The following is a 16,541-nucleotide window of genomic DNA, read 5'->3' as shown; positions in this document are numbered from 1 at the left end:
AATCCTAGATTATAATGGATGCGCTATTGCAGATCCAACTGCAATAGCCAATTCTCTTGGGGAAACATTCTCCAACATCTCTGCACCATCTTCGTATTCCCCAGAGTTCCTGGTCCTGAAATATAAAATCGAAAAACAGGCACTTAACTTTAAATCTAAGAGCATTTATCCCTACAACGGGGATTTCACTATTCAGGAACTGAAAAGAGCCCTCGCTCTTTCCAAAGCAAGTGCTGTTGGCATCCATTATGAAATGATTAAGCATCTTTCACCAAAATCTATGGATTATCTGCTCTTTCTATATAACAGAATCTTTATTGAAGGGCAGTTTCCAGATTCCTGGCGCAAGGCAATCGTTCTTGCCTTTGCTAAGCCAGGAAAGGATCCAAAAGTCACTACCAATTATCGTCCTATTGCTCTGACCAGCTGTCTGTGCAAAATCCTGGAGAGAATGGTTAATTCTCGTTTAATATGGTACTTAGAATCAAATGACCTTCTCTCCAACATCCAGTGCGGCTTCCGAAGGAACCGGTCCACTTTGGACCATCTTATTAGACTGGAAACATCCATCCGGGATGCTTTCCTAAAACGCGAACACTTGGTGTCGGTGTTCTTTGACATGGAGAAAGCGTATGACACAACTTGGAGATTTGGCATCTTAAAAGATCTGCATAGCCTTGACCTTAGGGGGCAACTCCCCATTTTTATTAAAAACTTTTTAACCAATCGATCTTTCCAAGTTCGTGTGGGATCCTCACTCTCTCGTTCCTTCAGTCAAGAGGAGGGAGTACCACAAGGATCAGTATTAAGTGTCACGCTTTTTGCCATCAAAGTAAATTCCATCACAGAACAACTTCCTCCAACTGTAAACAGTGCCGTCTATGTTGATGACTTTAGCATATTTTGTCAGTCATGCAACATGAGGGTTATTGAAAGACAACTGCAGAAGCTAGTGATCGCCTCAACTCCTGGGCTCTTGCCAATGGCTTCAGGTTCTCGCCGGAGAAGACCGTTTGCGTACACTTTTGTCGTAAGCGTAATCTTCATCCTGAACCTGAATTAAAGCTCAGACAAAATTCAATTCCAGTAGCAGCGGACACAAAATTCTTGGGACTCGTATTCGATAAAAAGCTGACCTTTCTGGATCACATCCGTCAACTCCGCACAAAGTGCACAAGAGGGCTGAATGTTCTGCGCTCTCTTTCCTCAACATCTTGGGGTGCGGATCGATGCACCCTACTACGCATCTATCGTGCACTTGTACGATCCAGACTAGATTACGGGTCCCTAGTATACAATTTGGCCAGAGACAGTGTACTTCGATGGCTGGATCCTGTCCATCATCAGGCTCTCCGTATCACTATTGGAGCATTTCGAACATCTCCTGTCCAGAGCTTATACGTCGAAGCAAACGAACCACCGTTATCACTTCGATGTAAGCAGTTGTCTCTAAAGTACGCCTTAAAACTGAAATCCCTGCCAGACCATCCTACGTGGCCATTCGTTTTTGAGCCACGATGGGAAAATTTGTACAACACCCGTAAGACTGCCAATCGTCCTTTTGGTATTCGTCTCCAAGAGCTACTCAAAGAACTTAATATTAAGGTAGACAAGGTTGCCCAAACACCAAAGCAACCCCTTCCACCCTGGCATGCTCATGTTCCAACATGTGACTTGTCCCTTAGAAATTGGAGAAAGTCGGACACTCCATCGTCTGTCTACCTGCAGCTTTATTCAGCACACCGAGCTGAACATTCTGACTTCGCGCCAGTTTACACAGACAGTTCGAAGTCGGAATCATATGTGGGATCTGCTGCTGTCTTTACAGACAGCACTACATCGGAGCAGATTCCCTCTGAGTGCTGTATATTTACTGCAGAGCTGCACGCTATTGAGTTAGCCTTGGATCACATTAGTAAATGCCAACACCAATGGTTCATTTTATACTCTGATTCTCTGAGTGTTTTACAGGCCTTAATAACTGTGAGATATAATTCTCATCCAGTTCTGTCTAGCATTCAGCAGAAGATTCACTTCCTCCGTGAACGTGAACGTGAATATGATATACGCTTCTGCTGGATTCCTAGCCACGTTGGGATTAGTGGAAATGATTTGGCTGACACCGCAGCCAAAGCAGCAGTTCCCAGTAATAATCGCTGCCTGTTAGTCCCCTATACAGACTACAGGCAAATAATACACGAGAAAATACACTCCCAATGGCAGGATTCGTGGAATAGACAGACTGCGAATAAATTATATCATATAAAGCCTGTAATTGAACCGTGGCAGTCTAGTCTGCGCAGGAATCGTAAGGAGGAAGTTGTTCTTGCCCGGACCCGCATAGGACATAGTCATTTGACTCATTCATTTTTGCTGAGGGCTGGTGACCCTCCTATGTGTGAGTCCTGTGGCACAGTTTTATCCATGAGACACATTTTAATTGATTGTCCAGATTTTAGCAATATCCGTTTTACCGCTTTTAATCATCTGACTGAGCCGTATACCCTCAGTCAGATTTTATCCGACAATGACAACGTGTCTGCTGTTTTTAGCTTTTTAAAATCAATAAATATTTTTGCTCGTATATAAAATTTACATTTTTCTTTTATATATTTGTTATACCTTTGGACATAGTGACCTAACTAATTAGGTCACTGAAAGTTTAAACTTTTTTATAAATGACATGGTCTTGGCGCATTATAGCCTTAGTAGCTAATGCGCCAATAAAATCAAAACCAACCAACCAACCAACCAACCATTGATTACCACTCTCTGTCTTAGCATTAGCATTAATTGATACATATGATGCAAGAAAGCAAATTTATACAGCATCAGCCAAAAAAAAAAAACTCCTTCCCATTTCACCCATATGGTCACTTCGAATATTTGTCTAGTTTAGCCTTAAATTTATTTAAGCCATCAGCAATCACAACAACAGATGGACATCTGTTCCAGCAATCAGCTACCTGCTGGCTAAAGCCAAACTTCCACACATCTGTTCTACAATGGTCTTTTCTCAGTTAGCATTAGTAGAGGCATATGATGCAAGAAAGCAAGCTTATGCAGAATCAGCCAAAAAAAAAAAAAAACCCTCCCATTTAACCCCTCCATTCGTTCCAAATGCCTGTTCAACTCATCCTTAAATTTATTTAGCCTATTAGCTTCCACAACAAAAGATGGAAGCCTGTTCCACCAATCAACTACTTGCTGGCTAAAGGCAAATTTCTGCACATCTATCCTACAACTCTCTTTTCTGAAACTGTGCCCTTCAGGTTCTCAGTCTGAGCAAGAGGAAGAATCCCATCAGCATTCAGCTTGCTCAACCCATTCAAGGCCTTATAAACCTCAATCAGATCTCCTCGCAGGTGCCTACTCTCCAGGCGCTGCAATTTGCAGAACTTAAACCTTTCTTGGTAAGAGCACCCTTTTGTTCCCTCACCAATCTTGTTCCCCTTCTTTATACTCATTTTAGCAACTCTACATCCTTCCTAAAATGAGGCCTCCAGACCTGTACACAGTATTCTAGGTGTGGCCTGACCATTGCCTTGTATAATAGGAATTTTGTTAGCAGGGACAGGGAGGTCCCTGCTAACAAAATTCCTATACATCATTAACAAGACTCCATGACCTGCCCTGGCAGCAAGTCTGCACTGCTCAGTGAAATTCATATTTGACTGCACAATTACCCCCAGGTCTTTTTCACTTTCCACTTCCCTGAGTGCAGTACCACACAGTTGGTACATTTCTCTTCAGTTATTGCTATCCATATGCAGTAATTTGCATTTGTCGATGTTAAACTTCAGTTGCCACTTCTCAGCCCATTTTCCCAACTTATCTAGATCCAGTTGGAGTAGCATACTGTTGTTAACAATCCTGCCAACCTTTGTATCATTTGCAAACTTGGACATTAAACCCGATATACCTCCCTCAATATCATTGATAAATATACAAAACAACAAAAGATCACCTCTCAGGTGCCTAGTCTCCAGTTGCTGCAACTTGCAGAATTTAATTTAATCCTCTCTTAGTAAGAACACCCCTTTGTCCCTCTCACCATCTTGTTGCCCTTCTCTGTACTCGTTCTAGCAATTCTATATCCTTCCTAAAATGAGGCCTCCAGACCTGTATGCAGTACTCAAGGTGTGGCCTGACTATTGCCTTATAGAAAGGGACAATCACCTCCTTGTCTCTGCTAGCAAAATTCCTAAATATCATTTATGACATGCTCTGGCAGCTTATCTGCACTCTTCAGAGAACCAGTCTTCTCCCACTCAACCGTCCCTTTATCCATAGCAGCAACTTGCCCTTAATGTCATACTGCTCCCACTTTTACAGTAGTCTTCCGTGTGCAACAGTATAAAAGCTTTCCTAAAATTCAATTATACAATATCAAAATTATTTTTTGCATCTAGTTCCTTTGTGATCACATCGTAATATCCAATTTGATTGGATAATACGATGTAACCAGTGACTCTATCATTTCCCCGGAACAGAAGTTAAACTAACAGGTCTGTAATTACTTGTGTCACTTTTCGATCCCCCTTTGTGAATTGGGGATACATTTGCACATCTCAGTCTGTGGGGACCTCCCCTGAGTTCAAGGGTGCCCTCATAATCATGGCTAAGGGCCTGCTTACTTCCTTTGCTGCCTATCCTTTAATCTAACTGGATAGATCCCATCCACCCCAGGTGCCTTTCTTATGTTTAACTTCAATAATTTCTCCTCCACTTTGCTCTCAGTTATTACAAAATCATTTAACTCCCTGTTAGAATTTGGTAAACTTCTGCCCCCCCCTCCCAATTCCATACTGACATTCCTTATTGTTGAATGTAAATGGAAAATACTTTTTCAGTTTGTCAGCTACCTGAGCAGAATCATCAACAATCTAACCATCAATATCAAGTGGAGCAATCTGATTCATCCCCTTCCTTCTCGATTTTACATAAGTATTATTATCCTGCTTTAGATGAAAAAAGAATACCTGATTTGTTTTAACGATTATTTGAAAACATTTTGGGTGAGCAAACTAGGTTGTCCAGTTTTTTCATAACATGGTTAGCTTTCACAGTATTGCTAAATGTAATTTAAAACTTATTTCAAATGAAATGTTTTAGATGAAAGTAAAAATTAAAATTTAGTCTTAAGAAGTATTTAAACATTTATTCTTGTAACAGGTATTAAATTAAAGAGAGTGGAGGATATAAAGCAAAAAGAAGTTGAAAATTCTGCTCCTCTGCATGATGTTGCTTCCATTTTGGCTCGCAGAGTGGCCATGGAATACTCTGATTCAGATTCAGCATCTGAAAGCGAGTATGATAGTGAAGGCTGGGAGGATGAAACAAGTGAATGTTGAAAATAAAGAAAAGGTAATTTTTTTTCAATATGATTTGCTGAGTGAATGATTAAACTGGCTATAATATTTGCATGTACAAATGCATATATTATGGCCACTTTAATCATTAATGCATGTAATACAAATATTACTAGCAGTACTATATATTTCATTAACTTGATCTGATTTTTCAGTAATTAAACTTGGAAATATGATTTGAATAACTGAAAATATCATGATACCATAATAACATTAGTGTGGGAAAACATGTAAATAACATTTTATTTTAATTTTATGCAATGGGGAATACATTCTTTGCATGTGTATCATAAAAGTTAAGTGTTTGCTATAAAAAAAATTGCAGAATTGACAGTTTGAACTTTTGTTCAAAATGCCAAAAATGAAATATATAATTTATGAAATTATAGATTGCCAATCACAGAAAATATTTTGCTACAAATAGCAGTGTTGTCTTTTGTGTTGTTTTTGAAGAACATTCCATGTGTGTGTGGGGGGGGGGACAGATCAACCAACATGTTGAAAACAACAATTGGGGTCAAAAGTAAAAAGAAAAAGCAAAGAAAAATGACCAGATCACTGCTTTTAATCAAGCCATGTATCTTAAGAGAAGAGAAGAGAAAAGTTACATTAAAAAGGATCTATATCTTGCCTTAGTAAGTAGCATATTCCTTTCAATAAGTTAAAAATCCAGTTTCAAAAATAAGTTGAAACTTCTGCTGCTCCTTTACATGATGTTGCTTCCATTTTGGCTCACAGAGTGGCCATGGATTATTCTGAAAATGAGTACAATAGTGACGGCTGAGGATGAAACAAGTGAATGTTGAAATAAAGAAAAGATATAGTTTTTTGGCAAATCTAACCATTCCACATGAATCTGCCTTGGAAGAATTAACTTAATGTTATTCATGATATTGATCAACATATCGCAAAATATATTCGTAAGGAGGATGATTGGAACAGTGGGTGTGTCTACTAGGACTAAAGTTGATAATGCTGTAGAGCAGTTATCTTTTAAGGGCATGAAACATGATATTGATATACACAATATACTAATAATGTTAAGTGTAGGAGATCTGAGGATTTACTTAAGTACAGAGCAATGTTTAGGAAAAGTTGTGAGTTACAAATAAATTTGAACGTGTCTGCAGTTCTGCCAGGATCATGGGGTAGATGGAATTAATTTTTCTCATCATGGTCTGTGCTTGTTAACAGGAGCAACTCTTTTTATAGAGATTGGATGCCCTTAAATAGAAGGGGTACAAAAATATTTGCTGATGCTTTCAATGCAGTGTTAGGTGTGGGAAAACTGCTAGCTTGGAGGGATACACAGACTTAGATTAATAGCAATCTCTTGCACTGCTTCTATTGGGATGTTCAGCAGCCTGAAAAGTGTTGGGTATTGCAAGGCCTGCTGGGGGTCCCTCATGGAACAAGCAATTACATGTTTTTTGTTGGGTTACTAAGAGTAAAAACAGGCTCATGTATTCTTGCATATACACTAATGCTAGGAGTATAGTAAATACATATAATGATTTTGAATTACTGGTAAGTGGAAGAAAGAACAACCTTGGAGAACACCAGCATTGGTGGAAAGTTAGAAGACAGACCTACCATCACTTGCAGCAAGCAGTCAGAGAGAAAACTGGATATCCGACTGCAAAAAATAGTTGGCGGTCCATAAGGTGGATGCTTGTTTAGAAGGCTTTTATGACAATAAAAGCCTTAATTTTCCATACTTCCGATCATTGATCAGATGGAAGGTTTCTAGATAGTTTGAGTTGGTTAATGAATTTCTCCATTTTATTGAAAAGAGTAGAGGTAAGTGCAGTGAGATGATAATTGTATGGGAGGGATGATTTTTCACTCTTTTTTTATTAGGAATTGGTTGGATATGAGCATAAGGAAAGACATCGGTGGAATGAGAAAATGTAAAAGGGCAACACAGAACAGAAGCAAGATGAGCAGCACAGGATTTGAGAAAAGTGGAGAAATGTCATCAGGACCTGGAGCTTTCTTGGCATCAAGATTTTTCCAAATTCCCCTGACATCCTTTTGACAAAAGACCACAGGAAGCATTGAGTGGAATGTACTGGGAATGATAGGAAGTGGTTTACCAAGGTTATCAATACAAGAATTAGAAGAAACGTAGGATGCTGGTAAGTTGGCATTATGTTATCTTTACCTGAAAGGGCAATAGAATCACCAGGTTTTAACAGAGGTGGCAGTATACATGGGCAGAAGTTGCTGCCAACAGCCTTGGAAAGAGACCAGGATGCTTGACTACCATTTGGACAAGAAGTAAGTTTCTACTCTTAGCCTGTTCAAAATCCATATTGGATTTATTAATAACTGCTTTACAATTGTTGTAAGCTTTAGTGTTGTAAGGCAGAAAATGAACCCGGAGATTTGGTGTGAGCCAATATTGATATTCAACATTCTTGTCTTGTACAGCCTTAGCAAATGTATTGGAAAACCATTAAGGTTTAGATAAAGAATAAGATTTTAAGGTGGAGTGTGGAATAAGGAATTTCATCCCTACAAGAATAGTTTCACTGATGCAATCTGAGCAAACATTGACATCAAAAGATTTGAAACAGTATCCAACCAAGGAAAAAATAAATAGAAATCTTGAAGTTCATCCTGTTTCACATTCTTGTAATGCCAAACAGCATGAGGCTAAGAATGGCCACGAAGGGAAAGGCACCATTGAAGAAGAGACCATCACCAAGTTGTGATCTGAGGTACTGACAGGACCACTTGCCTCAACTGTATACTTTGAAGGGTTGTTTGTGAGAAAAGACCAAGGGTGTGTGGTGTATAGTTGGGATTGTACAGTATTCTGATAGGTAAATGAAAAATCTTAGTGAAATTTTAATTGCAAATAATTGCAAAAATCTCAACATCTCAACTACAGTTGGGTTCATGTGATTAGATAACTGAAGCCACCATTGTGAAAGCCAAAATTGCCAAGAAATTATCTGACCTGTTTAGAAAAGTTGGGCTGGAGAAAATTGACTTTCAGAGAAAGGAGTTTAAAGCATTCCAAGTGGTTGGTAGAGTTGGAAAAGAGATTGAGGCAGCAGATGAATTTGACAGAATGAAGTAGAGATTTTAAGCCAGAGAAGGTAAAAAAAGGGGAGATTACAAATTACCAAGTCTTTGACAGGGAGTAACAGAGCAGACTTATGCACATGTGCCATGCCATTTTAAAAGCGAAAGGAATCATACAGTGAATAATTAGGATTTCTGTGATGATAAGCATTGGTTGAGGCAACCGATAATTGGGATTCTGTCAGAAAAAGTAAGTGAGGCTTGGCAGGCTGCAAGTTTAAATACACATCACTGAGATTGGAACTGAGGCCACATATATTTGTGAAATGATTGAATGTTTGGGAGTTTTAGATCTTTTTGCAGGTAAGTTTGTTATTTTAATTTGACTATGCATTAAATAGATAAAGCAAAGGTAGACAGGGGAGCATATGATATGAAGTAATGAAATTTTTGTATATGGTGTACATCTAGGAAGATTATATACACTACTTGGACTCCCTGCAGTCGCTATCTGGCATAGTAGAAGCAGCAGGATTATACACTAGCTGATCCGGATGCCTCCTAGAGAATTGCCAGTATGTTCAGTTTGGTGGACTATCTTAGTGTCTGACCTGTAAACACCATTTGAGATTTGTGCCCTTGAAATGTAAGAAGATTGGACCTCACCATGATGCCCATCATAATTTCAAAAGACATCAGTCATACTGTGAGATGGAGGTTGACAGAGCTTTGCTCTTGAGATTAAACATCGGTTTCACCAATTCAAGCTTTCAATGAGCAAAGTGGTACCATTGCACTGGTTGGTGAGAGTCATCTACCCCCTAATATTGCCTGGTGATATACAGAGGGGCAACATTCCTTGGTGTGGTGTCCACCGAGGAATACTGTCTAACACCTTGCTTTACCTGCAGCAGCCTGGAAAGCAAGGTGTTGGAGATTTCACGTTATGCTGGTGGAACAAACAAATACAGTGGATTCCAGTTATTTGGGCCACCGGTTAATCGAGGCAGCCGGTTATTTGGGGCAAATCTTATAAAACAGAAACCAATCGAGAAAATAGCCAGGGTTTACTTCGCTTAATTGGGACAGCATGCCGTTTAATCGGGGCAGGAGACCGCAGCACTGGAGATTACCCTACGATTGTCTCCGATGGTACCATGTGGTTCATTGCTGCATAAGCTTGCTTTCTTGCATCAAATGCCTCTACTAATGCTAATGCTAATGTTCGATCAAAATTCTGGAGGTCACAACCATAAAACAATAAAAACAATTAGCAGTCACCTGTTTATTGGTCTTTTCTGTTAGTGAAATCTATCCTAAACGGACAGTAAACTCGATCTTACTGAATTTGCGATAATACCGACAGCTGGAATTCTGCGGGTTATTATGATGAAATGTGTTTACACTTCCATGAAATCTTCAATCATATAAAAAAATTAATTTTCAGATCTTCTCTTCATTCCTATTTTTAAAGCTTTGTAACTTGTTACTCCATTCTCACTTGCGCGTATCGTGTTACTTGCAATTTGTGTGTGCCGTGTTCTTTGTTATTGATTGCTTATCTTTTTACTGTTTTAAATTTTAACCCCCACCCACAAATCTCAGTGAACAGAAACGTCAACTAGTTCGCATGTACTTATTACAGTACGTATTATTTATTCCGATTATGACGTATATTCTTCCGATTTTCACGTATCAATTTTTTAATTGGTAAGGTAATAAAGGGTAAATTTGTGCTTAATATATCTTTGCTTTTATAGCCTGTGGATAATATTCCTCCTATTTTCGCTAATTAGAATCGCTGTTTAATAGAATTAAAATTCAATTCACAAACGTTATCACAATGACCGGCACTTACTGCACATCTTATAGTGAACGGTACTTTACTATGCTACCTATCAAATCACATTACGATGGTGACTCCATCATAATGTGATTTGATTGTACAGTGAACCAATTGTAAAGGGTGGGGTACGTTGTATTTTTAACTATTTACATGAAACTTCGGATAATTGGGGCAGCCGCTTTATCAGGCCAAAATGCACTAGTCCCGATGTGTCCCAAATAACCGGAATGGACTGTATATGGGCTGTGTTAGGGTAACTAAAAATAAGAATAGGTGCATGTATACTTGCATGACCTGACATAGCCGAGTGGTCAGGAGCGCGAGTGCAGTAGCACACGCTCTTTGAATGGACCGGGGTTCAAGCCCATGACTACTAAATACGATAACATTTGTACCAATTGATTTATTGTAAACTCTACTGACCTGGTGGTCGTGCCAGAGTATAAACAAGAACTTTTTTTTTTTTTTATGCTATGAGCATAATAAATAAATTTGTTGAATTTGAACAACTGGTTAAGTTATCAAGTGCAGACATTGTAAGGAAATTGGAGACGTGTCACTCAGGCATAAGCGATGCAGAATTTGAATATGGGGTGTACAGAAAGGACACATGTGTTTCTAAGGTAATGTGGTTCTGGAACAGATGTTCAACTCTGGTGTGTAAAAGTGATCATTACAGATCTCATCTCTGTAAACCCAGTCATATGAGTAAAATGTTCTCTGTGAAGTGTAGTGTTGTTGTTGTGATGTCAACTGGCCACTTAGCTACCAGGAAGTGAGCAACTAGCCAAAAGACTTCTGGTACCTCCCCTTGACACAAGTGTGCCTTGACAAACATGTAATGAATGTCCTGAAGAAAGAGGGACTTACAAAGAAAAATCCCTTGCTAGCTCACACACAGACACTCACATACTTTCACATCCTACATAGAAAAGAATAAAAGAGGGAAAAAAATAATAAACCTACACTGACTAAAACCGATGCTAGCATGAAAAAAAAAGCATGTGCGTACCCTGTACACACAAAAGATGTTTTATGTGAAAATATCTTTGATGAAAATGAACCATTTTAAAATTTAACAGCTTGAGCCGAAGTTATGAATGATGTAACATTTCATGCTCATACCCACTACTTACTCTACCGAATCAACATTAGTGACTGAGTTAGCGTCATTAGCATCATTTAGGAAGTATCCAGGCATCTTGCATTTTCATTACCAATTAGTTTTACTTCAGTCCAAAGTATGAGCAATGTAACATTTTATGCTCATGCCAGCTACTTACTCTACCGAATCAACGTTAGTGACTTAGTTAGCATCATTTAGGAAGTGACATAATTTTCATCGTTTTATTTCACATTTTTGGGACAAATTGGTTTTACTTCGGTCCAAAATTTAATAGGGGCCACCAAAGATGTTTTCATATAAAAAAATAAAGAAAACAAAATTGGATAAAATAAAAATAAAATTCCCAACCCAAACATGGGCTGCAATCATCGGAGGCAGATGATCTTCATAATCTGTCATTCTGAAATAGTTCATCGGAGAGCAGTAGAAGCAAGAAAAAAATGACTGTGACACACAAAGTTTTCAGGCAAAATCCTGAAGACAGAGGACATTTTCTTTAGAAGCCAATAAAAAAAAGTTTCAATACTGGAAACCAAGAGACCAATGATAGAGAAAAGTTGTTGATGCAAATCAGAGTAGAATGGATAAAAGTAAAGCACATGCTTCCAACCTTCAGGATTGCCACAGAAACAGAGTGCAGAATTGCACTCTGTTTCTGTGGCAATTGAACCCTGAGAAACTCCACTAATAACATTAGTCCACGATGGCAGTGTCCATTGATTACCACTCTGTGTCTTCTCCCCCTCAACCATCCCTTTATCCATAGCAGCAATTTGTCCCCAATGCCACACTGCTTCAATTTGTGCAGCAGTCTTCCCTGTGCAACAGTATCAAAAGCCTTTCTAAGATCCAAATATATAATATCAAAGTTCTTCTCTGCATCCAGTTCTTTTGTGACTGCATCATAGTATCCAGTCAAATTGGTCAGGCAAGACTTTCCCTTAACAAAACCATGCTGTGTCTGAGCTATAACTGAAGTCTTGTCTAGATGAGCCTGCAGTGCTTCTTTAACCAGTGCCTCCATTAATTTTCCTGGAACAGAAGTTAAACTCACAGGTCTATAATTACTTGTGTCAGCCTTTGATCCTCCTTTGTGAATTGAGGTCACATTTGCACATCTCCAGTCTATGGGTACCTCCCATGATTCCAAAGAAGCTCTCATAATTATGGCTAAGGGTTTGCTTACTTCCTTTGCTGCCTCCTTTAATATAACTGGATAGATCCCTTTTTATGTTTATCCTCAACAATTTCTCCTCCACTTTCCTCTCAGTTATTACAAAGTCATCTAGCTCACTGCCAGAGTTTACTTCACTTCTGGCATTTCCCTTCCTGAATAACTCCTCATGTGTGAATGTAGATTCAAAATACTCATTTAGTTTGGTAGCCACCTGAGCAGGATCCTCAACTGTTAAACCATCAATATCCAGTGGACTAATCTGATTCATCCATTTCCTTCTAGAGTTTACATAGTAAAGAACTCTTTTCTGTTTTTCTTTGCATCCTTTGCCAAGGATTTCTCATAATCTGCCTTTGCCTGTCTAATCTCCTTTGTGACTTGGTTACAGACCAGCTTATATCTATCATAGGCTTCCATATCACCCATTAATTTATGTGTCCCATGCATTTTTCTTCTCTGCCAGATGTCTCATTAGTTCATCTGACATCCATTTAGGCCTAAACCTTGAACAATATTTGTTAGTTGGTATGTAAAGCCTAGTAGCTTCCAAGATAAGTTCTTTGAATGCTTCCCATTTTGAATTTGCTGTTGGTAACATCATCAGTTGGTCCCACTGCATAGAATTTAAATACTGTCTCAGACCATCATATGCCGACCAGGTTAGCCGAGTGGGTAAAGTACCTGCCTGGCAACCCAAAGGTCGCGGGTTCGATTCCCGCCTCGGGCTTGGATCAAAGTACTGCAAAAACCTTGGGAGGTGCAATATGGCCACAGAAGCCGATGCGCCAAAACTACCAAATCATAAAAAAAAAAAAAAAAAAAAAAAAAAAAAGACCGTCATAGTCACCTTTACGAAAGCAAAAACCCTTCCCTTTACCCCTGATGGTAGTTACCTCTTTGAGTAAATCGCACTTCAGCACACTGTGATCACTGCCTCCTAGTGGTTCCTTTATCTGCAGATTCTTAATGCATGAAGAATCGCTACTGATAATCAGATCAAGAGTATTCCTCCCTCTAGTTGCCTCCCGAACATGCTGATGTAGAAAACAATCATCCAATAAATCCACAAAAGCCTTGCTAGTGTGTGAGTGACCAACCCACAAATTCCAGTCAATATCTGGGAAATTAAAATCCCCCATTATAAGACTCTGATTTACTGGCCCACTCTATTTCCCTGTACAGTTTCTTATTATACTCATCAGCGTCATTAGGCCTATAGCACACTCCTACTCTCAATTTTGATCTCCCAATGCTTATGCCACACCAAACTGAATTGACACTGCACTGTCCAGTGATGTCGACTGGCTTCACTTCCTTGGATTTTATGTGTTTCTTAACTAATAGCATAACCCCTCCTCCCTTCCTGTCCTGTCTATCCTTTCTGTTCCCATTGTACTCCCCAAATTTCAGTTCTGCATTCCTTATATCTGTGTGACACCACATCTCTGAAATCCCAACAATATCTGCCTTTGATGTTTTGAGAAATACCTCAAATTCATCAAATTTATTTACCAAACTCCTAGCATTTGTGTACACACAAGTATATATGCACCTGTTCATATTCTTAGCTACCCTAACACAATCCATGTGTTTACTTGTACCACAATGACTCCCAGCAGTCTCTGAAATATCCTGCATCTTGTTTTCCAGGCTGCTGCTCATTCCAATAGAAGCAGTGCAAGAATCACTTTCATCTCTGCCAGTGGCTACTGTTAATCTATTAGTCCTTGTATCCCTCCCCAAGCTAGCAGTTTTCCGACCCACCTAACACTGCCTTGATAGCATCAGCAAATATTCTTGCACCCTTTCTATTTAAGTGTATCCCCTCCCTGTAGAAACAGTAGAGTACCTGTGAGGTGATCTGATTGAGGTGTTTAAGGCTTTGAATGGATTGATTAGGCTCAGTACTGATGGCATTCTTTCTCTTGCTCAGACCACACTTGTGAGGAGCATAAATTCAAATTGTGGAAGAATAGTTACAGGATAGATGTGCAGAAGTTTGCCTTCAGGCAAAAAGGATGGTTAATTTTGAATAAACTTCATTGTGGAAGTAGGTAGTTTGACAAAATTCATGGGAAAACTAGAAACTATTGGAAGGGATGGACAGATTATGCAGGAAGTTTTTTTTTTTTTTTGGCTGATGCTGTATAAGCTTGCTTTCTTGTTGATACAAGACTTGGTGCTACTAATACTAATAATACCTCTCTTTTATTGGCACTGAATGTGACAATGTAGATGCTAACTTTCAGGTAGTGGTAAGTCTTCTGAAAATGTTAGTAGTTCAACAGAAGTACTCTCAGAATCTTTTGTGTATAAGCCATTGAATTCCTAATAATCAAATAACACAAATTGTGAAACAGCCAAGAATGGAATATCTGCAGACTTTCTAACTTCAGGAAGATTCTTCAAAAAGGTACATTTATTCCATTTCTGTTTCGAGCATGTTTCATGTTTTATTGATGATACAGTGCTATAATTTATAAAAAAATTGTACTGAAGTCAAATCTTGTTGACTACAATATAATAATTAGAAATTTTATTAAAAGAAATGGATGCATTGCTTGGTCTGTTTTATGCCTGCAATTCTAATGGCTTGGGAACATGTTATCAAAATTAAGAAATACACTGCAACCTCGCTATACTGCACGTAAATATGCCTTGGTTTTGGATGTACTGTCTGTGTGATCATGTCTTCCAAGATATATCTAAAAAATAGTTTATGGTAAAAGAGCAATTTCCAGACATAAACGGAAAAGGATAAACATTTGGTCTTTCAGAGGGTACCTAGCTACTGAAGTGATGTGCAGTGTGTGGCACTCTCCGTTCCAGAGTTAGGGTGTGAATGAATATTTGTGTGAAACTGAAATATTCAGAATGAAGGAGGCAGTGAGAAGTGCTATTACATAAAGTATGGAAACCACTGAGCTATGGTATTCTCTTTTGTGGTTTGTTCAGTTCCCCCAGCTCTCTCTCAACTAGAGATGCAATAAAAGGGATATCAGTGTAATACTAAAAGGATAAAGGATATCAGTGTTGTTTCTCTCTCAGTAAACGTTTACTTCTGAGAGGGCAACTAGCTGTTATATTTGCCAGTTGCTATATATTCAATTATTGAGTAAATTTTTGTAAATAACAGCATATACCAGCTTTTTAGATTATGAGATCACATTTAGAATAACAGAAATTGCAAATGAATAATTCAAAGTGTGCTATGCTTGAACTAATAAACAGCTTGCAAGTTGTTACTTGCTGCTGGCTGCAGTTAGTGTTCTCCATATGTATGTACTATGTGAGGTTTGCATGTGGCCACATAATCCAAAGATGTACATCCATGAATAGAAAAAAAAGTGCGATAGTCTGATCCAGAATGTAATCCAATGTTATTTTCTATGTAAAAATGATTTCTGAGATGCAGTTTTTTGCATTATGTTAACAATTTACTAGAACATGTATTAATCTCGTGACTCGAAGGATGGCTTAAAAAAAAAAAAAATCAAGCCCTTTTTGGTTATGTTAAATACGAACATCTTGCAGCAGCATAAAATAGATTTTCACTCTGACTCTCTTAGTAATATTTGAGGCTTGAAATGGACTAAAGTGCACTAAGAGGCTATCTTGGTTTGTCATATGCATTAGTAACATTGTGTATATACTTGATTATTAAAAATAAGATATTTATTACTGAGCATCGTTGTTCATAAAATTTTCCGTTTTGACCTCTAGTTATATTGCAACATTTTTCACAACGCTGCACAGTAAACTGCAAATAAAGTGGTAAATGCAAGTTACTATACTTCTTTATGGAACTCAAAAGAATGTTCTTAACGTTACTGTCATTCTGATGTTATGTACATATGTGGCATATTGCCTTTTTATGTGCTGTATTGTAAATGGTTTTCCTGTAAACAGTGTCTCATTTGGAAGCATATGATCTCTAAGAAATTTGTTCGCAGTAAATGTGTGCTTAGTGCTTCCTGTCTTTTAGTC

General features: G+C 38.4%; 1 protein-coding gene across 1 annotated transcript in view; it reads left to right on the top strand.

Annotated features, from left to right (window-relative positions):
- Positions 1 to 16,541, top strand: part of LOC150081223 (uncharacterized) — a 162,167-nt gene that overhangs the window by 116,712 nt on the left and 28,914 nt on the right. Inside the window, exon 6 of the mRNA XM_090378899.1 lies at positions 5,176 to 5,367. Within this exon, the coding sequence (XP_090235025.1) occupies positions 5,176 to 5,354 (179 nt within the window). The 3' untranslated portion in view covers positions 5,355 to 5,367. The remainder of the gene's footprint in view (positions 1 to 5,175; positions 5,368 to 16,541) is intronic.

This window comes from Mastigoproctus giganteus, chromosome 8 (genome assembly GCF_048544385.1).
Source record: "Mastigoproctus giganteus isolate SK-2022 chromosome 8, ASM4854438v1, whole genome shotgun sequence".
Classification (NCBI taxonomy): Eukaryota; Metazoa; Arthropoda; class Arachnida; order Uropygi; family Thelyphonidae; genus Mastigoproctus; species Mastigoproctus giganteus.
This window is presented reverse-complemented; position numbering and strand designations above follow the sequence as displayed.